The 25063-nt window shown below is 31.5% G+C and overlaps 2 protein-coding genes across 2 annotated transcripts in view; one reads left to right on the forward strand and one right to left on the reverse strand.

Moving 5' to 3' along the window:
* The window catches only part of LOC136795968 (uncharacterized), an 18619-nt gene extending 14599 nt beyond the window's left edge, over positions 1 to 4020 (forward strand). Inside the window, exon 5 of the mRNA XM_067048224.1 lies at positions 3700 to 4020. Within this exon, the coding sequence (XP_066904325.1) occupies positions 3700 to 4020 (321 nt within the window). The remainder of the gene's footprint in view (positions 1 to 3699) is intronic.
* A 1387-nt stretch (positions 4021 to 5407) lies between these two features.
* LOC106683625 (odorant receptor 10) lies at positions 5408 to 15303 on the reverse strand. Its single transcript, XM_067048216.1, has 5 exons — positions 14438 to 15303; positions 11213 to 11312; positions 11016 to 11123; positions 8935 to 9090; positions 5408 to 5582 (listed from the first exon to the last, which is right to left on the reverse strand). The coding sequence occupies exons 1-5, from the start codon at positions 15277 to 15279 to the stop codon at positions 5529 to 5531; spliced, it is 1260 nt and encodes a 419-aa protein (XP_066904317.1). The 5' UTR covers positions 15280 to 15303; the 3' UTR covers positions 5408 to 5528.
* Positions 15304 to 25063: the final 9760 nt, after the last annotated feature.

Consider the following 25063-nt stretch of genomic DNA (forward strand, 5'->3'; position numbering starts at 1 on the left):
ATACAACATTGCATAGTCCAAAAGATATAAATTAAAAGTGTACTATCCATGTAACTTATCTATACGTAATAAAAAATATCTATGATAGTATGTTGATAATAAAGCAGTAGTGAAAAAAACTTACTTTATTCCAAGTGGTATTATCTACATTTGAATATATTTTTTTTAAGAGACATTGATTTTTTTAATAACCAAATTATGTATAATACGTAATAGACAACATTTAATGGTGCATTCTGTCCACGACCACGACCATATGGACAGACTTGGAGGTCTTTCGACCAACTCCTATTTAGCTAGTATTAACATCTGCATTATCATTTGCTCTACAAATTAATTGATGTCTCATTTTTTTTTTTGTATCTGTCTGTAATATGAACGAGGAAGTTGCAGTCAAGCGCGTAGAGACATCATCTTGGAAACCTTCGCCTTCGATTCAGGCCTTGGTGGGTAAAATTTTATTTCGTCCCATGGAATAAAAACAAGACCTTCCCACTCTGGTGAGAATTGTTTTTTTACCAATAGGATAACCTCTATCCTTCATCCTCCCTATTTATTTCAGAAATGGCCTTATATGAGGAAAAGGAAAAAAAAAAGTCTGAACACGACACAGAAAAAATGGTCTGTGTAGTTTATCGTTTGAAACGTAGGGTGGTGAGTTCGTGTGATAAATGAATTTTAATTTTTGTTTTAATGTGAAAATTTACTAATGAGAAATTGTTGATTTGACCTGTGCCTCATAGCCTGCGTGAAGTTGAGTTTTTAAATCATTTAGTTCTTAAACTGTATTAAGATTGCCCCTGAGGATGGCCAAATTGGCCGAAACGTCGGACTTGTAAAGAAGATAAAATGTGTTGAGACTATAATGGATGGAAATTAAATTATTTATTTAAACAATATTTATAGATATTTAAAAATGTATTAAAGTATATACAACAAGTAAATTTGATGTTAGTTATACAATGGCTTGATACAGTCATGTGAACAATCTACCCAATTGATAGAGCTCCAATAACATTCCTAGAGTAGAAGATCTGGATGCAGTCTTTTTTTCATACACCTAGGAGGATAACCAGGTAATACAAGAGAAGCCAGGTTAGAAACAAGTGGATTAGGGTGATTAAAAGGTTTACCATGGAAGGATTGGTATCTGGTTTGACCACACATAGATATGGAACATTGAGGTCCTGATAAACCTTGACTTGTAACAAAGTAATACCGTGTACGGGGCTCCGGGGTTTCTAAGCCCGATTAGGGGTTCCCCGTACACGGTGTTATATTCAAATGTATTCATATATTAATGTAATATATGTATCTGTATTTATATTTTTATATTATGTATTTATATTATGTATCTCTATCAGTTCCTGATGGGAACCGACTGAAAAGGGATACGCTATATTTAATTCAACCCCTATATACCATCTGAAAACCCCCGCCGTGGTATGCTAGATATGAATATCATAATTAATCATTGAAGTACCTTTCCAACGGTATCGTGTTCACCAATTTACTATGCTATTATATATGAGGTGGCATGCAGGGATTATTAGTTATAAAGTAATGTCCTCGTTACATATTTTATATTTACAATTATATACACATTATCAAGAGTACTATTATGAGAGAGCATGGTAAACTTATATCCTTATACTTTAATTATAAGAGAATGAATTGAGAAGTACCAGTTGAGATATTTAATATTTATACGTTATTATGTTATTTAATGTTATACGTTATACGTTATATGTTATTAATTCTATCCTTGCCATTCAAATAACAACAGAAAAGGTCTTACTTGGCTGCTGCTCTCTCTTCCTCCGGCCTGTCTTCAGGAGTTCATCTCTCCCAGCTTCCCTCAAACTCTCCCAGCCTGTCCTTCCGTCAGACTTCCTACCAGGCTCTGTCCACCTCGACTCTTCACCAACTCTGACTGTCCTCAGGTCTTGACTGTCCCCCCTAACTGTCTCCACTCTCCGTTTCTCCTTGACTGTGTCCAAAAACTCTTTTTCCTGCCCTTTTGTTACTTTTCTCCCCTCTCCTTCTGACTCCTCCTTCTTTTTGATTTCTGTCCTCTGATTGGGTCCTCTATTTTCAGAGGGGGTGAGAAGGTCCAATGATCTTCGACGAAAGTCCTACCTTTCATCTTTAAAAGTTTCTTCTTTGAAGAAAGCCGGCTTCTGGCGGCTTACTTTATGTTTCCCGAGGTTTTTAGAGAGGCCCGTGTGAGATAAGGGGTGTTTATTTGTTATCCATTACGGCGGCTATTTCTCCGTACTTTCTAATGTCTAAACGGGCCACGTGCACGATAAGGGCTGTTTGTTTGCTTAACTCTGCCTAGACGGTTAATGGTTCCCAGAGGGTGCATACCCTCTGTTATCTATATATCTTTGTACATTTCTTTAGATCTGTTGCCGACGGGTTTTTGCCTAGGTCCGGCGTTATTTTTGGCATGCCGACAAAAGAAATTATTATAAGTTAAAAAACTCCAGCTGGTGCCTCTCATACATATCAGTAAGTAAGGGAAATTATGAATTATACGAACAATTTATTCTGATGGTTTAATGGATTCCCAAAGCTCAAATATATATTTCTTATAATAGTCATATAAATAATTCTTTTGTAATTGGATGTAAGTTTAGACCGTTTGTCTAGTAAGTTCTGTAATAGTCTGAGAATACTTTAAAAATTATTTTTATATAATTTGTTGTTCCTTATAGTTGTTCATTTTGAATCGTTCCACAGTACTGAAATAATCAGTATTACAGGTAGTGAGTAGACGTTAATAATGGTGTAACAGTTTACTGATATTAATGGTTTCAGTAACTATCAATAACGGCACAAAAATAGCAGAAAAACTATTTATTAATAACAAAAGCTTTATTAAATGTTACAGTAAGAAAGTTAAAAAAAAAATTATTTAATTTTATATTTTTATACCAGATCGGCCTGGTGGGCTTTACATGGTTGATATAACTTATATTATATATATTTTTTAACAGTTGATTATGAGGGGGTCTATCATACAAATGACACCCCTAACTATATAAAATGTTCTTACTAAAAGAAAAAAGAATAATAATAAAATAAATAGATAAGAATAATGCTTCTTAATAAAAGAGGAAAGTAAAATTAATAACAAAAAATAATGATATTAGTACACTTAAATAAAACAAACAATTGTCTTCTAATAGTAAAAAGAAACAAGTTAATTTGAAAAAGGGAAGAGAGAAAAAAAATAAAAATAATAATAATGAATAAATAAAACGAATAATAATAATAAGTAAATATAGGAAGTATGACTTTGAATAAATTGTATATTTATTAAAAATTTATAAAAGAAGAAATAAAACAAAGAGTCCTGCAGCAGTCTTTGGGTTGAGGTTGGGTTTCCCAGGTTGTAGGTCACTGCTCCTTTAACTGTTGGCAACAGGGAGTGGAACTTCATGAACCGTTTTTTGATATAATCCTCTATTGACTCCATTTGTAATTTGCGATGCAATCGGCTATTTCTTACGAACCAAGGAGCATTAACTGCGATTCTTAGGACTTTATTTTGAAAAGACTGTAGTTTTTTCCTTTTCGTGAAGGATGCCGCTCCCCAGACTTCACAGCCGTACATCAGCAGTGGCCTGAGGATTGTTTTAAATATAAGAACCGTTGTTTCTGGTTTTAGTTTGGAATTTCTGTTTAGGATAGGATATAGCATTGCTAACCTTGCATAAGTTTGAGTTTGATGTTTCCTCCATAAATGAATTCCCTGAAGAAGGGATAATTCTCTTCTTCTATCTAACAGAGGAAGCCCGACTTGGCGAGGGTGGTGATCTCGGTCTTTCTCGACAGGCAGGCTCTGTGTCATTTTATGGTGGTGCTATCAACTACGAAGAGTTCTGCTGTTCAGAGACTCCACACGTGGGGCACCGGGATTCGCTATGGCCTGGGGAATTTGACTTTGATCATATAGCGTTCCTATGGAATGATACCTTGACACTACCACCATGGTTAAAATATGATGCTTAACTATATCCGAAATGATCAGACAGAGGATAATAAAAAACAAAAAACGCAGTATCAACGAAAACAATATGTAGCGGGAAGAGGTAGTGTAGCGGAGGGTTTAATGGCTTAGACTTAACGAAATATTAGTGTCTTGTAAGAACAATCAGAAACGATATTAAATGTAAAAGATTATAGTGAGATAATACGAATGTGAAAATGAAAACAATCGCAAAATTTAAAAAAAACCAAACGTAAGGGATATATAAATAAGAGAACAGAAATACTAGTACACTAAAATACTTTTTCGTGGCTCTGAAAGTATTTTGATAAAAAAAAAGTACCGGTTGAACTATTGGATGAATCTAAATACTGCTATGTATGGAGGCATTAACGATTATTACAAGAATATGTCGTTTATTGAGGTTTTTTGCTATCTGCCCCTGATACCTGGTTAGGGTAGGAGTCTCTTACTGCGTCCCCGGATATGAAAACATCTGTATTAAGTTTGTCACATTACCAGAGGCCCTTGAGAAAATTAGAATTGTCTAACCTTAAGGGTTGGAATCAAACTAAGCAGGTGCAGGCCCTTCCTGGACATGTTTCATCCAGTCTCGGGCCTGAGGAGGGGGACGTCTACCTCGGAAGGGTTCGGTCACCGATGGCAAATGAGAAAGGAGATTTAAAAATTAGGTAACGCCCTAAAAGGGAAGTGGGAGAAAAGACAGAGGAAATTTAGATTAGGAAGAGGACAGTCAAGAGGCAGGCTTAGAAGATGCACTTCGACCAGACGAAGTCGTGAGAAGGGCCACGAGACCTGGACATCCCTTATGAACGAGACGACACCTACGGAACCACATCCCACGGCATCAGCAGCTATAAGTATAAAATTAACCAATAAGTAATAATGTAATGATCTATATTTTATGGCAACCTATATCTGAATCAATAGAATCATTTTAATCATAGTAATACATTGTAAATAAATACTTAGTTTCTTTATGTAGTTTATATACTATTATATAACCCAATATACAACCCTTTATTATATTATATAATTAATGGTAACAACATTTTATAAATATAAAGGTATTTAATTGGTAAACTGGTAAACACACAAATAGCCTTTGGAAAAGAATCCAATCATAATAATAGTATTTTAGGACTCAATATATAATTAATTAATTAGCTTATTTTTGGATAATTGCCTTCAGCGATTATCCTGCCATCCTGATTAAATCTCAAGGCAGTACATAACAATACAATACTTAATAACTGCACCCATTTCAACGGAATGGAATAGTAATATGATTTTTATTACATTTACTTATAACTAAATTTCTTCAGACAATTTGAAAGGAACTGTAATAGTTCAAAGGAAAGAAGTAAAAAATCATCTTCAAGACTATGTTTAATTGATATTAATTAACATGAACATTTAATTTTTGCAATACAATTTATTACGACTGGATAGAAAATAAATATTTTACAATTTATTTAAATTATAATTATGCCGTGTCAACTGATGAATTCTATTCGGTCATTCTCATCATCAAAGTAGCAGTGGAGTAAGTAAACTGCAATATCTGGAAAACAATAAATATCCAGGAATTAATTTAATTAAAATATAAAAAAATAATGGCTCTTAATTTTTTTTTTGAAATTTGTTTATTGATATTTACAACTGTATAAAAAATACAACAAGTAAATTTGATCATAATGACAGAACGATATGATACAGGATGTAGAGAAACTACCAAGTAGTAGAACTTTATAAACAGTTTACAATATAAGGTCACGAGGTCATCTTCTTTTCAGGCGCCTCGGAGGATTGTCAGTAATGGAAGAGGAAGCAAGGTTAGAAACTAGTGGGTTTGGGTGGTTAGGGTGTTTATTATGGAATAATATCGGGTTCGGGCTAGATTGGTTACATAAGGAACATTTAGGTCTTTATGGATGGTTTTATTAGTAACAAAATAAGGAGCATTGAGGATTTTGGAATGTAAAGATTAGATACGAGAGGAATTCGAAGGTCTTAAATTCTAAAGAGGCTTTAACACAGTCAGTCTGACTGAAAGTCGTCATTCTAAAATTAGACTGACTTGACGGAATTGAATTCTCTCTATCTATCCGAATGATGCATTCTTATATATGGGCCATTATATGAAAATATGTAAATCATGCCTGTGGATGGATAGTTACATAACAACTGAACGAAGCCTCCATAGACAAAGAAAGGTCAGTTGAATGGTTGAAATCTGGAAGGGTATTCCCCAAGAAACATGGGTTTGTAGTTGCCATTCAAGACAAGTTTATTGCTACTCGATCATAAAAAAGGCATGTTCTAAATATCGATTATGCTCAGTGCAAATGGAATCAATATAGCATATCACTGGATGATGTACAGTACTAGCGGGTACAAAGTAGGCATATTAATGTGGCGAAAATTATCCAAAAGGCCTTAGCATAGAAATTTAGCCTATTGGATTTAAGGGCGCCATATAATAAGTATAGTCCAAATATGATACTTCATAAGGGACGACTAGATTATAACAGACCAAACACACTCCCCATAAACAGGAATGAAAAGAAAAGCAAAGATTATAGATGCGATTAAAAACGATAGTAAAATTATTTCAACAGTCAGTTTCAAGCTTCGAAAATATTGGGAATTGGCGGCTGAACTAAAGAAGCTGTACCAATTATAATCTTGTAACGGTAACATAAATTATAATATCGACCAACGAGCTGATCTCGAAGTCAACATTGGCAGGAACAGATGGACTGGAATTACCACTTCACATGATAAGAGAGGTTCAACAAGCCTTTCTCTTATATACAACGAGAATTAAGTGAAAATTTTTAAATGTGCAATTAAATTTAAATTAAATCTGAAGGTAGTTGGATCATATTCCTCACCTCAGTTCGTAATCCTCGATTGCGAGAACAAAAAAACAGAAAATAATAATAATAAACCTGAGCAATACATCTCAATTATAGCTTCGGTATAATGCAGTAGTGAAACTCCATCCTCCTGGAGATGGATCTAGTACGAACAACTGTCACACAACAACGAACCAATTACCCAATATCCTCTAAAGCACGCCTATATTTACATAACAAAGAAGAAGGACGTGGTTTGCTTGATATGGAGGAATCCTGCCGCATACAAGAAGAAGCCCAACGCCAATATTTCGCAAAAACAACAGCGGTTTATCTCGCCATCTCCAGGATGGATCCTAGTTTGATTATTTGTTTTTGTTTGGTGGCGCAAAACATCATTCGTCATCAATGATAGGCCATTTATACCTTATATAATTTTGCTTATATTTGTTTAATCTAATTTATTTATTTTAATTTGATTATTATTCATTTATTTATTTTTTATTGTTATTATTATATTTTTTTCCGTTCAATGTTATATTTTTGTTAGTAAACCTTTTGATTTTAAAAACTAAATCATTAATTCTATTGTTTTATCATCACCTCCAAGGCTGTTTGAAATATCTAGGTTTAGTCCTAAGCTATTGAGGTGTGGTGTGAAATATGGACATCGTTGGAAACATGGCTTATAGTTAAATTGTTATTGCAATACTGGCAGTTCGGAGGCGTTTCTTTTGAAATAAGATAGGAGTGGGTGAGCCTCGTGTGACCTATTCTCAGCCTGGTCAGTACAACCTTCTCTCTACGGCAACTGCGGCAGGAGGGACTTGACGTCCTTTTTAATAATTTTCAGTTTACTTCTTGGGCTTTCACTCCTCAAAGATTGCCATTTATCTATATTGATTTCTTTTTCAAGGGGTTTGCTCATTTCTGTTGGAGTCACAATTGATTTAACCCGTCTCGGAGGCGCTAGTCCTTCTCTTGCAGCGTGATCCCTGTTTGATAGAAGAAGAGAATTATCCCTTCTTTCAAGGAGTTCATTTACGGGTGGAAGGAGGTGGTGGGCCCCACTCATTACACGATGGGAAGGACTTGACCGCCCAACATCGGCGAGCCACCAGAAGATGAGGAAGCTAACCCGGATTGAGACCAGGAGGGCTGGACCAGCCTGGTAACTGCAGGAGGCACCCAGAGGGATGCAGTGGACAAGGTGCAACTCCATCAGAAGTAGCGCTGGGCTGCACCACAGTAAAAAAAAAAATGGGGAATCCTAGGGAGTAGAGGCATGCGCAAGGCGCAGCGCACTACCCCACTGCTCCCGCACCCCGTATGCCAGAGATGACAAGGGAGGGGGATAAAAAAAAAAAAAGCTCCATTGACAAGGAATATCTGTCGAATGGTTAAAGGTTGAAAAGTTATTCTCTGAGGAAGAAGGGTTATTGACACCAGTTCATATGGAAAACAGAAAGACGCAATGACACCGTATAAATCGATTATGCCCAGTAATGTTGGAATCATGGTGGAACATATGGTGGATATGTTAGCTGGTACCGAATATCTCTAAGGCATAACAATGTTGCCAAAATTTCCTTCAGGATCTGACGGTGAAAAAAAATTATTTGATGATGAGATCCCATATTATACCGCCCAAATAGTCTCTATAGAGATGATTGACGGGTCCTACTGTGTTTCATAATAAACCGTACTTCTGATAGATTTAAGAGTAAAAAAGCGTAAATTATTGATATCGGGATCCCCAACGTTAATAATATAAGCTTCACTGAGGGCGACAAGCTAAGGAACTGGTTATGGAGTTGAAAGAATAGTATCGTTTGGAAGGTGTCACAGCTTCAATCACAATATCCACCAATAACCAAACAGTAGCGGGCAGGGATGGTTTGGGGTGGCCTCTTAATGTGCTAACAGAGGCTCAACAGTAGTCTGAAATGTGTTCAATATTGGAAAACAAATATGAATAATAATATGAATTCACCACAGATAGTCAATCCGAAATACCAACAATAAACAAATAATAATAATAATTGTGATACTTACTGCCATGAGCGTTTCCACATTGACAGGGTACATCCTGATCGCTGTCAGGCTCACTCCCCTGTTAGCCCTAACCATCAACATCTGGGCCGCCTTCCTGAACTTCACATTAGCCTTGTACCAATCACTGCTGTAGATGGCGAACTGCAAGCCAGAGCTCTGTCTGCGTAAAAGTAAATTAGAACATGGCTCCAAACATATTTATTGTGTAAAAACACATTGAAAAGCTAGAATAGCTGATTATTACCAGATATATACAACTCTGCATGTAAGATATTTTAAGCTAGATAATAATTAATTTGTTCACATTAAGGATGTGGGACGGAATTAATTTTTCAGATTAATATTTAGAAGAGTAAAATTTTATTATTTGTAAGTAATTAATAAAATAATTAACTATTAGTTGTGCAATTAAAAATTAACTAAGAAAACTAGCTTCTCAGAATTAGTATCAGAAAAGGTTCTTTTTAGAAAAAACATTAATTAAACTTTTATAATTATTTCATCTGATCACAAAGTAATAGATAAATATTAATTCGAAGGATAATTTCAATAATAAAGAAAATGCTTAAAATTAAAAAAAATTTAATTGTATCGATTATTATATTATATGATATATAATATTAAATTATAATATGTTATCTTTATTATTATAATATTAATTAGATTATTATTTTATTAAATCCTGAGACATCTCAGCCAGACTGATTTCCGTCTATAGTTTATTTTTTTTAATAATCCACCACTTCAAATTTATGAGCCGAAAGATATAAAGGTATTTTTACGGAACAGAGTCCGAAAAAGTTTGAATTCTATATTGGGCTGAGTTTCTACTGACTAAATTAAAAAAAACATACACACACAAAAGTAGGCAAGTGTCACAGAAGGAAACAGAACAGAAGAAGTGGCTGTTACGAGAGTGAGAATCGGACATTACAACTTAACACATGTTCACTTAATCCCAAAGGGAACTAACCTAAATGCCAAACCTGTAAGTCCCTGTTATCCAAAAAACATATAATCAAAGAATGTACATCATTTTATCAAGCCTTTTAAAACAATAAAATACCTCGTTTCAAAGAATTGGCTCTTGAGTATTATAAATTAGTTTAAGTTTATCTTCGTAGAAGTAGTAGTTTTTACGATATTAAACAAAATTTTATCCGAACAACTAGAAATTAAAAATTTGTGAAATTATTTAGTAAAATATCATAAAAACTTTATAGTACATTTAAGTAACTTAATGTGAGTGCTGGCAAACATTTGTACGTCTTTGGGTTCCTGAGATGTACTTTTCATAAATCAAAATCTTTGTCCGAACAACTAGAAATCAACATTTTATGGATAAATTTTGTTGAATATCATGAAAGATTCCACTCCAATGAAGATAAATGTCATAAACTTTATAGTACATTTAACTAGCTTTAGTTTAAGTGCTTGTAGATATCAATACATCGAATGTTTTTTGAGATACAGATTTCTCAAAATAAATTCACTAACTTTTGATTTTTCAGCACATTTTTTAGAAAATTAGCTTTTTAAATCTATATATCGGGAAAAATTGAACGTAAATAGCTCAATTATGGCTCCTATTTTAGCAAATTTACTCTTCTTTAAATAATGTTCTCTAAGTTTTTTTTTTGTATTGTTGGTAGTTTTAAAGATATAGAGATCAGAATTATTTTTTTTTTTGACGTTTCGACAAACAAAGCAGCCCCTATTTATTCCCACTACCTACTACTTGGCAGACTCATCAATTTTTACTAGAGATTATACATATCTAAAGTAACCGAAAATTGGTTTGAAATAACTGTCTTTTTTCTCCTCTAGGGCTCTTTCACTAAAACATTCTACATTTAAAATATTCATTCGTATACAAATGTGAATGAGAAAGTATATATGAATATAAAGAATATATGCGTAATAACCACGAAGTTGATCGCCCAGGATAAATCTAATTAATCGACGTAATATTATTTTTTTCTTTAACATTGTTTTCTACATCACTTACATAAAATTAATGCAATATCTATCTGTTTTATATAAAAAAATAAATATTAATTTTCTCAATTTTTCTGACTCACCGCCGCTTCGATGGATGAAGATCCGAAGCAGAACATGCAGACTTCCAAACCTTGTAGTGCAAAGACTTCACTGATTTGAAATATGAATCCAGGATTTATACTTTTTCCCTGTTTTGAAATGTATCGAGAATTAAAAAAAAAATACAAAATAAAAAACAAAAATTTCGTTTCATATATAAATGGAAAATTTAACAAACCAGTAAAAACTGTATAGCACCAATTATAAGAACTATCACTCCTATACCGAGTGTCAATGTTACCAATGGGTTATACACCGTCCTTAACTCTTCGAAGTATCTGAAAGTAATTAAATAATTAATTATAATATTATAATAAAATGGATTGAATATACATTATATTATGTAACATTATATCCATTCAAGTGTTTCCTGTAATCGGTTTTCTATTATATTTTCCTTTTAATCTATGTGTTAGTCTTATTCTCGTAAAATGTATCTATTTATTTGTTTTTGATAAACTGATCTACTGATGTGACTACGAATGATGGTCTGATCTCACATTACCATCTAATGTTGAATTTGTTTAGCAGGGCACTGAAGAGGATCTAGGAGGGTGAATTCCGGAGAGCGAATTTGTTGATCGGGTGAATCGGAGGGTCAGAAATGAGAAGGAAAAATAGGAATGAATTGAAACATTTGTATTTGTTGTACAGACCGAAAATGAATGTAAAAGGAAACTGTAGGGGAAAAATTGTTTATTATATCTTATTAGTGTATCTCTTTTTTTTTTATTATACCATGTATGTGTAGTTTATATGTGTCCGATTATGGATTGATAAGTATGCTGTGTGAGATAGCAAACTGATGTATTTAGGCAGCAACAAATCATTGATTTTAAGATCAGTCCAGTCTTCAGTCAAATGACTTTATCAGTCACATCTGATTTTAATGTGTATGAATAATGTTTAAATATTGACAAACTGAAAATCTCTCTCTTAAAAGGTTCTAACTAATATTCTATCAAACTCCTGATGAATAGAAAAAAGTCTAGATCGGAATAAACAGATTTTAGATTTAGTGCACAAGAAAAAATAAGAATGAAAAATTTATCGTATACATCCAAGTATCATTTTGATTACAATAGAAAAAAGCTTTAAGAGAAAAACTTTTTTTTTTGTTTATTAGTTATAACAAAAACATCCATATAGTCTTTATATTATTTTTTTTCAGCAATTTCAGTTTCTTTGTCTCAAACAAAAATTTTCATTATATATATAACTCTTCAATTATATTATTATTATTGATTAATATATAATATTATTATTATTATAACAATAATAAAATAAATCCGATTCTGAGTTTCAAAATTGATATTTTTGAGGAGTAAGTCACACACTAATCCTCATGATTTTTTTTTTATGAATTGAATAAGTGACTTTCGATAATTAGGAACAAAAACATTGAGGACATTTTTCTCTAATAAACCATTTCTCATTTGTCGTTCTGTGTATCCCAATTATTTGCTTATTGCTGTGTTGTTTTTAATTTTCAAAAGTCTTTTATTAACAGATTATACCAAAACACAATCGTTAATAAACTAAAAGAAGCTTTAAAAGAACATCTAAATACTTTGGAAAAAAATTAAAAAAAGAATTCTTTAATTTTTTTTAAATAAGAAGAATGTAAGACATATATTACTAATTAAATAAAAATTACGATTTTAAGTTATAATGTAAATGCACGTTTTAAGGTCCTGTGAGTCCAAATCTCGTAAAATGGTTAGTCTTTGTAATTGTTGATTGTTTGTATGCAAACAGCCTAGCTCATAAATGAAATGAACGAAACTGATATTATGAATTTAAAGCAGATATATGTCTGAGACTGCTCCTCGTTACCTAAAATAAATTTACATATTTAAGTACTATTTGCATCATCAGGAAGAGTCAAATCCAGAATGTTTGGCCACCAATCAAAACATGATTTATGTAATTTATTTTATGAAGATGGTCTGGATGGAAATAAAAGAAAAGTACATAAAATAGCAGAGATAAATACTTATTACTAGATAACTTTTCGTCTTACTTTACAGAGCTTTATCAAGGTTGAATGTGAACAAGATGAATGAATTGTATCATACGACTGTAAGCATATATATTGAAAGTTGTTAAAGACAAAAAACTACCAGAACGAATTCGACTATAATAATATGAATATAAATGAAAAGAATAATATTAATAATATAAATGTACAGAATATTAATTAATAATATAGATAAATTAATTATTATTTCAATTTATTTCGTTCTTTTTGAACTACTGTCTGTATATATTGTTATAGTCTAATCAAACTTTACAACGTTTGTTTTTTGTCCCCATTTAGCTTTGATGGAATCCTGAAGGTGAGGTGAAACGTAACTGATAGATCCACCCTCCCCGCTATATTGTGTACTTTTTTTTTACCGCATTCCTATAAACTGAATTATTTTTTTAACACCGAAACTGTCCATTACCTTAAAATTTTTATATTTTCTTGAGACTGGTAATTATTGTTTAAAGTCAAACATTTCGACCATCCTCAAGGGCAATCTAATATACAAATTTAGAATCATATTAATTTTAAAAAAATATATATGCAGGCTATTCTACCCAGGTCATTAATTGCAGTCCAAAATTATCGAATTTTTTCAATTGTTTACATTAAATTCAAACTTTTTATCACAGTCAATTTACACTATTATACATTATCACAATAATATAGGATAATTTTGGACCGAAATTATTGATCTGTATAGAATAGCATACATAAAGTTTATTTTTTAAATTGATGTGGTACTAAATTTATATTTAAGATAGTCCTTGAGAATGGCCGAATTGGCTGAAACGTTTGAACTTATAAAGGATTATAGATTAATTTGAGACTTAAATGGGACAAATATGACTATAATGATTATAATTAAACAAGTCATATTAATGAACAAATTAGCAGAATTTAATATCAGCTATTTCCAAATTAAATGGGTCTGTCAGGGCCTAAATGTAAGAAATGTAATTTTCAAAAAAAACATTTAATCTGAGTACCATTAATATATTTTTTTAAAATCATTAACCATCTCTCATTCTTAGTAGTAATAAGTAATAAGTAAATTTATAATATCAAAGAATTTTATTCTACAAAATAAATGTTTTCATATTTATAGGTTCGTCATTATGCTTGTTACACATTTTAAATTATAATAATAAAAATCGTGGAAATATGATTATATATATACATAGATTTTTTTATAACCAATAATGGAAAAATAGTTAAGTTACGTTTTGCTGTAGTGAATAGTAAATAAGTCAGATTTGAGACAAAAGATGATTTCATTCAGAGTGGTAAGTGAAGGTAGCGTGCTCCGCACATCAAACCAGATTTTGTAAAGTTATGAAGACACTAAAATTAACAAACTTTATAAATACAAACCTCAAAAGTTTTTGATGATCTCGAATAATATCAATTAGATTTTCATAAACAATAGAATTGTTGTTTTGGTCTCGCTTTATACAACTTTTACTTCCACCATTTTTAACTGATTTCATCTTTAAGTTCTCGATCTGGAATCCGAGTACAGTGAAATGAGCATAGAGGCAGACGAGGACGTGGTAATAGAGACTGAAATATACAGCTAGGAAAAGGCCACCCCACAATATACAAATCGCTTCGTAGACAAAAATAATTTCGTAGTAAGGAGATTCTGCCATGGGGACTGGATACCAACCACCCAGGATCTTCTTTCTCCCAGTCGTAACTTCAGTCATGCTGCCCGTATGGTAGAGGATATAGTCTACGGATATTCCAGGATTGACAACATAGAGTGAAACGATTGTCGCGTTTACTATAAGAGTTGCCATACAACACATATTAGAGACTTTGCTGATTCTCTTGTATATTTCTTCGATTTGAGCACGGCTTCCTTCCGGTATATTAAGGAAATTCTTCTTGATCAAATCGTACAACCTGCATTGAATATCAATCCTGAACCAGAAAACAGCTATCCTGCAGCACATCTGCAAAGCAGGCAACGGGTACAAATTCAAAAACGTGGCTTTCTGTATATCGACTTCGATATTGAAATAGCTCATATACTGGCATATAACATAAGGGAGTGTGAGTATGAAAGTACAAAAAACTTCGAATTTGATTATCCCGTTCCTGTTTCCAGTCTTTCTGTAGTCGTTGATGACCTTCCAGAGGCCGAAGATCTTGAGATATCTGACATTAAGACCTTCCAAGATATCGGAGTCTTCGATGCCTTCGTCGATCATGACTGAGCGGCTCCTTGTGGCAAACTGATGTCCTCGAAGAATTATAAACTTGGTAATATATAGCCTCTCCATCACGACAACGCTGTCATATTAATGTTCCAATTACTGGAAGCAGATGAGAATTGTAATAATTCATCGTCCTCAAGTTTCTGTTTCTGGCGATTAATTAATTTGAAATTAACTAATTGGTCTTCTATCAAAAGGAGGTTGCATATAGGATGATAATAAGTGTAAATATCTCGACCTTGGAATGGGAATAAATAACTGATGTAAGGACGTTTGCCAGATCTTTTTTAAAACATTATCGACTGAAAAATCCTTAGCTCATTGCCCTAAATAAAAAGAAAATGCTAATATTTAATTCATTTTTCGCACAAACACTTTAATTCTTCTTCTTTTTTTTCAATTCCACTCACTTTCCCATTTATTTTTCAATATAATTTACCTATTGTATTATTTTGTACAGTTGTAAATTGCATTAAATAAATAATTTTAAAAAAATTTCAATATATGATCTATCATATATTTAAAAAAAAAATACTGTAAATCGTATTAACATTAGGACAAATTTAACAATCTTTACCCTGGCGTTAAATACATAAACGCCCGTCTTTCTCCAATATAGCATTAATATACATTTGTAATGATGAATAGATTGTTGAAGTCAGTAAAAATCACAAACAAGTTGAGAGAATTAATTTGATGGTGCCAACGTTTCGGCCAGAGTTTCTTGCCTTCATCATCATCATTTAGGGCTAAAAACAAAGATCAAAATAACAATCAACCAATAAAGAATAACCAATGTGTTCAAATAAGCTAGAATAAAGAAACAAAAGTTTTTCTTTAGCTATTTTTTCTTTATCCCCTAGACTAACTGGAAGGGGAAATTACATACTTTTAAAAACAAATTATTGAAATTTATAACTTTAAATTTATATACATATATCCAATAAATTTGATTTTAGTTTATAAATGGAGTGATACAGGAGTGTGACAATTAGAGGATTGTCAGGAATGGAAGAGGAAGCAAGGTTCGAAACTAGTGGGTTTGGGTGGTCTATAGGGAACATAGGTTCTATAATGGTATGTTAGAAATGATATCTGGTTCGGGCTAGATCGGTTACATATAGAGCATTAAGATTTACAGATGATTTCATTAGTGACAAAGTAAGGATCATTGAGGATTTCAGGATGGATTGGATACGAGAGGAATTAGAGGATTTAGTGGATCCCCAAAGCTCAACCCCGTATATTTACATGGGCCTTATTACAATAATGTAGATCAGTCTTTTTTAATAGAATAAAAGTTTTGACCGTTTGTCTAGTAAATGCTGTAGTAGTGATTACATACATTTAAAACAAAACCACAAGAAAAAAAACTATTATTTAAAGTAAAAGAATTTGAATCTGTAAACTTAAGAGAATGTGGAGTTGTGTCATATAGTCCAAAGGTGGAGGGCTGTTTTTTCTACATCAAGATAATAGTTTATAATACGTCCTATACAATCACAATTTACTATTGTATTTTTTGTTTTTAAATCTGTAGCGGGCATAACTCAATTTTTACTAATAGTACAAGAACCAGAGAGAAAACAGGCAGTTATTTCACCCCAATGTTTTATTACTATATTTACTTACTGAAAACTATGTATAATTACTAGTCCATATTGATGAGTCTGCCAAGTATAGGTAGGAGAAATAAAAAAAATGGCTCAGTTTCAAAACGATAAAAAAAAAAAATTAATTTTTCATTCGGAGCTCTATATCATTAAAACTATCAACAACACTAGAAAACCTAATTTAAATTAGAGTAAATTTGCTAAAATATGAGCCCTAATAGAGCTACTTACTGTCAATCGTTCGAGATATTGATTTTTAAAAAGCTACATTTCATAAAAAAAAGTACTGAAACTAATAATCTTTCGGTACATTTTTGTGAATTTATTTTGAAATATCTATATCTCAAAAACCATTTGACGTATAAATGTCTATTAACACTCAAATTAAAGGAATTTTAATTTAATATTAAGTAGTTCCTGACTTATATCTTCGTAGAAGTGGTAGTTTTCATGATATTCCCTAAAATAAATTGATTTATAGTTGTTCGGACAGTAAATTTTATTTATGAAAAAATACATCTCAGGAACGAATCGACGTATAGATGTCTGCCAGGGCTCAAATTATGATTAGATTTTATAAAATATAAGCCAAAAAGAGCTATTTACGTTCAATAGTCCATGAGATACACTTTTTAAAAGCAAAATTTCACAAACATGTACTAAAAATAAGTAGTTAATTAATTAATTTTAGGGAAACTATAACTCAAGAACCAATAGATGTTCCAATGTTTGCTAGCATTCAAATTGATGCTATTTTAATGTACTATGCAGTCAATTTTAACGAATATCTTCGTAGAAGTTGTGATTTTCATGATGTTTGCTAAAATAAATTGATTTATAGTTGTTTCAATAATAAGTTTGATTTATGAAAAAATATACCCAGGAACGTATTCGACGTACAGATATCTGCCAGCACTCAAATTAAAGCCAGTTAAATTTATTATAAATTAGGTTAATCTTTGCAGATGAAGTAGTTTTTAAAAAATCTGACAAAATAAATTTTAAAAATCTTGATTTCTAGATGTTAAGTTAAAGTATTTGATTTTTGAAAAAATTAATCTAAATCTCTGGAACCATATTGTCAGCCAGCACTAAAAATTAAGATAATTTAACTTCCTATAAATTAGTTTTCAGCATGTATCTTTGTATGGGTGGTAGCTTTATGATATTCGCATATGAATATAAATTTTTCAGATTTATATGCAATTTATTTTAGCAAATATCATGAAAACTACTACTCCTACGAAAATAAACCTAATAAAATACATTATAGCCCATTAAACTACCAAAGTTCTAATATGAATTTGTACGCCAAATTGTTTTTGAGATATAGATTTCTCAAAATATATTCATTTACTACTGATCTTTCAGTAGATTTATTATAAAATGTTGCTTTTTAAAATATCTAGAATACTATTGAACGTACATAGTTCAGTTGAGGTTCTTATTTCAGAAAATTTACTCTTTTTTAAATAATGCTTTTTAAGGTTTTCTAGTGTTGTTGGTAGTTTTAAGATATAGAACTCCGAATAAAAAATTATTTTTTTTTTTGTTTTGAAACTGCTGGAATTTTTTTTTTATTATCCCTACCTATACTTGGCAGACTGATGAGTTTTGACTAGTACTTATACATAGTTTTCATTAAAGTAATCAAAAATTGGTGTAAAAAGCTGCCTTTTTTTCCTCTTGGACTCTTGTACCATAACCACGCTGCTATGAGGTGAAATCAATGCTTTTAATTTTCAAAATTACTATTTTTTTATTATCAGAGATGGCAATTGGTTTCTTATATATAGGTGAGTACAAGTAAAAATAACCATTGTAGTTCAGGGTTTTATAATTTGTAGGGCTATAGAATGGGATGAAAATTTAATTATAAAAGTGCTATGACGCGCAACCTAATGTATGCAAGTATTTATGCCAACTGTGAAGAACAGGCGCAACCACACCTGATGGGGCTTCCGTTACTGTTTGAGCAAGCAGACTTTGCATGGCACTCATTAAGAATCCCTTGAGGAAACTCTTCATCTTCAACAGCAGCCGAACATTACTCATTCTGGTATAAGAGCCCAAGAGGAGAAAAAAAGCAGTTATCTCACCCCAATTTTTGATTACTTTAATGAAAACTGTGTATAATTACTAGTCTAAATTGATGAGTCTGCCAAGTATAGGTAAGGGGAATAAAAAATGGCGGCTGTTTGAAATTGATAAAAAAAATTAATTTTTCATTCGGAGCTCTATATCTCAAAAAAGTAGGAACAACAGAAGAAAACCTAAGAGAACGTCATTTAAAGATGAGCAAATTTGCTTAAATATTAGCCTTAAATGAGACGGTAAACCGATAAGATTAGTTTTTAAAATCAAAATGGTTACTGTCACAAATATAACATCAGACAGAGAAAAAATATAATATTAAAATAAAAAAAATAAAAATTAAATTAAAATAACATGACAATAATAAGACCCATCTGGACATACGGAGGTGAGCTTTGGGGCTCCACTAAACCTTCGAATTCCTCTCGTATCCAATCTTTACAATTCAAAATCCTTCGTAAAATCCTCAATGCTTCTTATTTTGTTACTAATAAAACCACCCATAAAGACCTAAATGTTCCTAATGTAACCGATCTAGCCCGAACCCGATATTATTCCTTCCATAATAAACTCCCTAACCACCCAAATCCACTAGTTTCTAACCTTGCTTCCTCTTCCATTCCTGGCAATCCTCCGAGGTGCCTGAAAAGAAGATGGCCTCGTAACCTTATATTGTAAACTGTTTTTAGAGTTCTACTATCGTTCAGTAGTTTCTCTACATCCTGTATCATATCATTATGTCATTATGATCAAATTTACTTGTATTTTTTGATACAGTTCTAAATATCAATAAATAAATAAATAAATAAAATTAAGCAAAAGCAAAATGAAATTAGGTATAAATAGTGTTAAAATCACCATTGATGTTTTTCACTACTTAACTAAAACAAAAAAAACAAATCTACATTCCTGTACCATACCATCATAATCTAACTTCAAATTCACTGGATATATTTTTATGTAAAAATACTTCTTATAACCATAGAGTCCTGTATCATTAAAATCAATAATTTAAGAATTTTTATTTGTTTCCTAATGTTATTTTTTTAATTTTTGTATTTAATGAATATTTTAGGACTAATTTTACTCTTGTTCAGTTTTGATTGGTGATTTTTATTTGAACAAAATTATAAATGAAAATATATATTTTCTTATATAATGAGATGATGTTGTTATTAATTGATAATTATTCATAAATTACAAAAATTAATGAATTCGTTAAATGACATTAAAAAAAATTAAAATTTAAATCTGTACCACTACAACCCATAAAGGGTCAGGGGTTTAGTACTTTATAAAGAAGTATTGTTACAAGACCAACGGTTGTGCAAGGAGGTGATTTGGTCAGAATCACGATGGCCAGATTTTTACCCAATTACCCCAAAGGGTACCAAATTTAAGAGGCTGAGTGGACCCTCAGGAGGGCTCCAAGAACCCACAGAAGTTGACTCATGGCTACAGTGTAACAGAAAACAATTTTCTACCGAGCTGGATTCGAACTCGGGTCCTTATAGTAGACACGCGCTTATATACAAACATCAGATTAGTTAGTAAAACATGGATGTGAGATTTTTGTAGCTGCGCCTTCCCAGCGGATAAGATAATACCCCATGACATTCAAGTCTTGCGGAATTGAAACACTGCAGCGCCGTATTCATTATTATGTTTGTATTTCAGAATATTATAACTGATGAAGATTGAATAAACCAATAATATTAAAGTAACGAATCAGTAATAATAAAAAATTAGGAAGTATTCTACTTATATATTGATATTAAAAATTAAATTTTGTTTCAAATGAGTACCATAATTTAATAATTCAGTATATCGTAAATCATAAACATTTATTTTAAATTTATTTAATGAGATTTACAACTGTACAAATAATAAATACAATAAGTAAATATGTTGTATGTTTCATATACACTTGAAAATCTTGGGAAGGAACCACCACTTGGTGGTACTTCAAACATTAATTTAAATTTGAAAGTCCCGTGGCCATCTTCTTTTGAGACACCTCGGAGGATTATCAGGGATTGTTAAGGATGACAGATTAAGAATTAATGGGTTAGGATGGTTAAGGAGCTTGGAATGAAAAGAGGCATATCTGTTTTGGGCTAAATCTGCAACGATTTTGGATTGTAAGCATTGGATGCGGGAGGAATTCGATGGTTTGGTAGAGCCCCAGAGCTCAGTTCCATTTGTCCACATTGGTCTGATTATCGTAGTGTATACTAATTTTTTGTAGTGAATGGGAAGTTTAGAGCGTTTGTCAAGTAAGTGTTGTAGCAATCGGAATCTACGAGCAGTTTCTTGTCGCTTCAGTCTTGTGTGTGGATTCAAAAATCATAAACAGTAGTAAATATTCTTCTTATTTTCAATTTAGAAAGATTTTGAATTTATTATAAATGACTCGGATGCAGACTTTTGTTATGATGAATATACATAAAACCGATGGCAACAAATGTTATTGTATTAGTTTTACTTAATTTTTTTATTTTTTTTCAGCTTCCAAATATTTAACTCCTAATTGTTTTAAGATTTTGTCATTGTCCCAATAAAAACTTCCGTTTTTATTTACACATCCTGTATTTATCTTGTAAGTGTTTTGTGTATCCTGTATGTGTCTTTTATTTACACATCATGTATCTTTTTTTTGCAGAGCTTACACTTGGAAAAATACTTTATATACTTTTCTGTTCAAATTAATAAACCATGAATTTTAAAATTTAATGTATCCAAATAAGCTTTAACTGTAAAACTGTATCTCAGTTTTAGACAAAATAACAAAAAAAATCTATTTTTGGTTTAGGAGATATTACTTTTCGATTATGAGTAAAGTTTTTTTATTTATTATATATAATTTTATTTCATCAGTTCCAAATTACAGCAATTTATAAGTAGTTCTGATTTTAATATCAAACATCAAACATATCCAATCCTTTCAATCCAAAATCCTTAGAACCATAGTTAATGCACCCTACTACGTTTCCAACAGAACACTACACCATGACCTACATATCCCTTTTGTCCTTGATCTCATACCATCCAAATTCTCAAAATTTCATATAAACCTTTCAACCATCCTAATCCTTTGGTTCAAACCTTATCTAGTTCCACCCATCCCTACACCCCACCTAGAGGGTTGAAACGGAGAGACAAGAGACTTATTGTAAATAAAAACGGACAATTGGAGTTGTGGCAATGGTCTGATTCTCCACTCAAGTTGAGTGTTTGCGGGTTTAGTGCACTTGCTCAGCCACCATTAGCTCACTAACTGTGATACGGTGAGAGGGACGCGCTGGGATCTCTTGAGCTATGCTCTACCCCTCATAGGGTGGGCTTAGGGATCCTCAGGTCAACTGTGTAAATATTGTATATAGGAGTGTAACTGTGACTAGAGATTATATTATTTTATTTATTTATTTTTTTCATACACATAGTTTGATTATGTTCATTTTATTTATTCTTCTGTTTGTATATATTTTAAGAGAGATTTGTTTTTCATTCAATTATTTATTTTATTTTGTCTTAGTGTAAATGTGATCGTTCATCATTATTACCTACTGCCCACAACTGTGTGGCAGATTGTAATGTCTATCATTAAATAAAAAATATTTAAAAAAAAATGAATTACTTTTTAGCTAACTCTGGTTAATTGCGCTGGTGTAGTAGCAAAACGATATCTCGCTTCCAGACGACTGGAAATTACGAGATCCTCTGGAATTAATACAAAAGTTAAAACAACTTCATTCCCGGCATTTAAGTATTTTTGACATTTATAAATATTTTTAAACACTCACTTCTTTTGCGATCGATTAATAGGTTATACGTCAATGAAATTTTTTTATTTAAGTCATAATCAATATGACCTATACAAATAATCCCTCAAACAAAATAAAATGTTTTTTTCGTACCCCCTAAATTGAAAAAATAAATAATAAATAGGTACAAAAGATGCTAGTTGAAGTATCCTTCCTTTTTCTACTCATGGATACTTTACATGGGGTGTTGCAGGTATGTTGAAACGATGGTGCTGTGTGCGCATTTCTGTTTTTTTATTTTTTTATTTCCTGTAAAACTTTTTATATGAGGAGAAGATGGTTGGAGATGTGGTCAGTGAAGAGCTCAAATAAATAAAAACTCATTTATTAGTGCCTTCGTTTCGGCCATTATTTAGAAGTCAATATTCGGGCTATTCAAGTAACTTGTAACTTAAGGAAAGCTTCTTCATCTTTTCCAACGTATATTTAATTAAAAATGTCACCACATGCGCCACTATACTTGGATTTTACATCTTTTCCAAGCAGGTTTTTGTTATTTTTACAATTTATTCTCTTTTGTCTCTTTTATCTCATCTTTATTTTTACACTCTTCTCCTTCTCTATTTTTCATATTTTTCCTTACCCACGTAATTATTTATGTCCATTACATATTATTATTATCATATTTACTTCTTTTACTTAAAAGTTAAGTTTTGTTTTTTTACTCTAGTATATTACTTACATATTATTAGTATTATTATTTTTGGCGCGACAGACCGTGCAGATCCAAGGCCTCAGGAAATACATCGCGCGTTTCTTGACGTGGTTTTAATAGGGACGGATTCCACACATATTTTTGTGAGTGCCACCAATTGGCTAAGGGGCCTCAACAATGACCGGGGGGGGGGGGAGGCTGTGAGGTTTGTATAACTTTATGTTTGTAAAAATCCCGATAGGGCCGGTGACTTGAATTTGCAAGACAAGCGCGTTACAACGCTGCTACCGTCACCCAATATACCGTACTTACATATTTAATTAATTATATATATATATATATTCTTTATTTCATTTTCCATCACTTTAATTTTAAATTATTTTAAAAAAAAATATTCATATTTTTGTCTCTTTTGTTTATATAACTTTATATGTTTATTTACTTAATCCTGTAATTTTACATACATATTTAATTACCTATGTATACATTTTATTTCCCGCTTCATTTTAATTAATTTTTATTTTGTACACATATTTATTAACCTTAATAGCCTTTTTCTTATAATAATACTTGAACTATTCATGTCTGTTACCACTATTTATGTATCTATAATATTAGTTATTTTCTTATTATCTAATTATTTTATAGATCTTTTACTTTTTTGTTCTTAGCCCCGATGAAGGCTTGAAATTCTGGCCGAAACGTTGGCATTAATAAATGAGTTGTTACTTATTTGTGTTTTTCATTGACCGCACCCCCAACTCTCCTCCTCATATATATCATTTCCTTCTTCTTGCAAAACCACGTTAGTTGGACCTGTAAATAAAATTCCAAATCCTTTTCCTTTCGACTTTCGTCCCAATAATTCCATGATGATGTATCTTCAGCCTTTAAAAAATTGGTGAATTAAAAAAAAAATTTACGCAATTTCAATTTTTGAGATAACTCTTTTTTCATTTTTCATAATAAATATTATAACGATGTTATCTGGTCGATCGATTATAATTAAAATTATCGATGAATTAAAACAGATGTTTTTTTGATAGTGCGTAAAAATAAAAGAGAGCGTAACTTTGCTAAAGTGTATTGAATATTTTCGTTTCTTTGGAAACAAAAAATTGTTTCTCTTCTTTGTGATTTCTTTCTTGGCTCAGATAAAACGCGAAAATATGTTATCATTTACTGTTGATTCTTTAATATCTCTATGGTCACAAAACATTTTTATCGCACTTTTGTTTTTGACTATGCTGAGTCCACATTACACAGTATGATATAAAATATTTAATATAAAAAAGGTTTATATATAATCTTTTCACTTGTTTTGATATTGGTTTAAATAAACTTTTAAAGTTTGATAAATTTATACTTTACATCCAACACTTTAAAAGCTTTTTGCAGGCTGTTTTGCCCAGGTTGTTTCAGTTTATTCAATTTCAGTCAAAATCACTCTTTTTTGTCACTTTTCCATTAAATCTTAAAACTTTTAGTTACAGATGATTTAAGATTATATATATATATATACACACACACACAAACGATTAACCATAGTTTTCAAAATATGAAGATGGTCAGGGGTGCGGTTAAAAGGATCA

Source organism: Halyomorpha halys, unplaced genomic scaffold (assembly GCF_000696795.3).
Source record: "Halyomorpha halys isolate HHAL.00 unplaced genomic scaffold, Hhal_1.1 Scaffold28.1, whole genome shotgun sequence".
Lineage (NCBI taxonomy): Eukaryota > Metazoa > Arthropoda > Insecta > Hemiptera > Pentatomidae > Halyomorpha > Halyomorpha halys.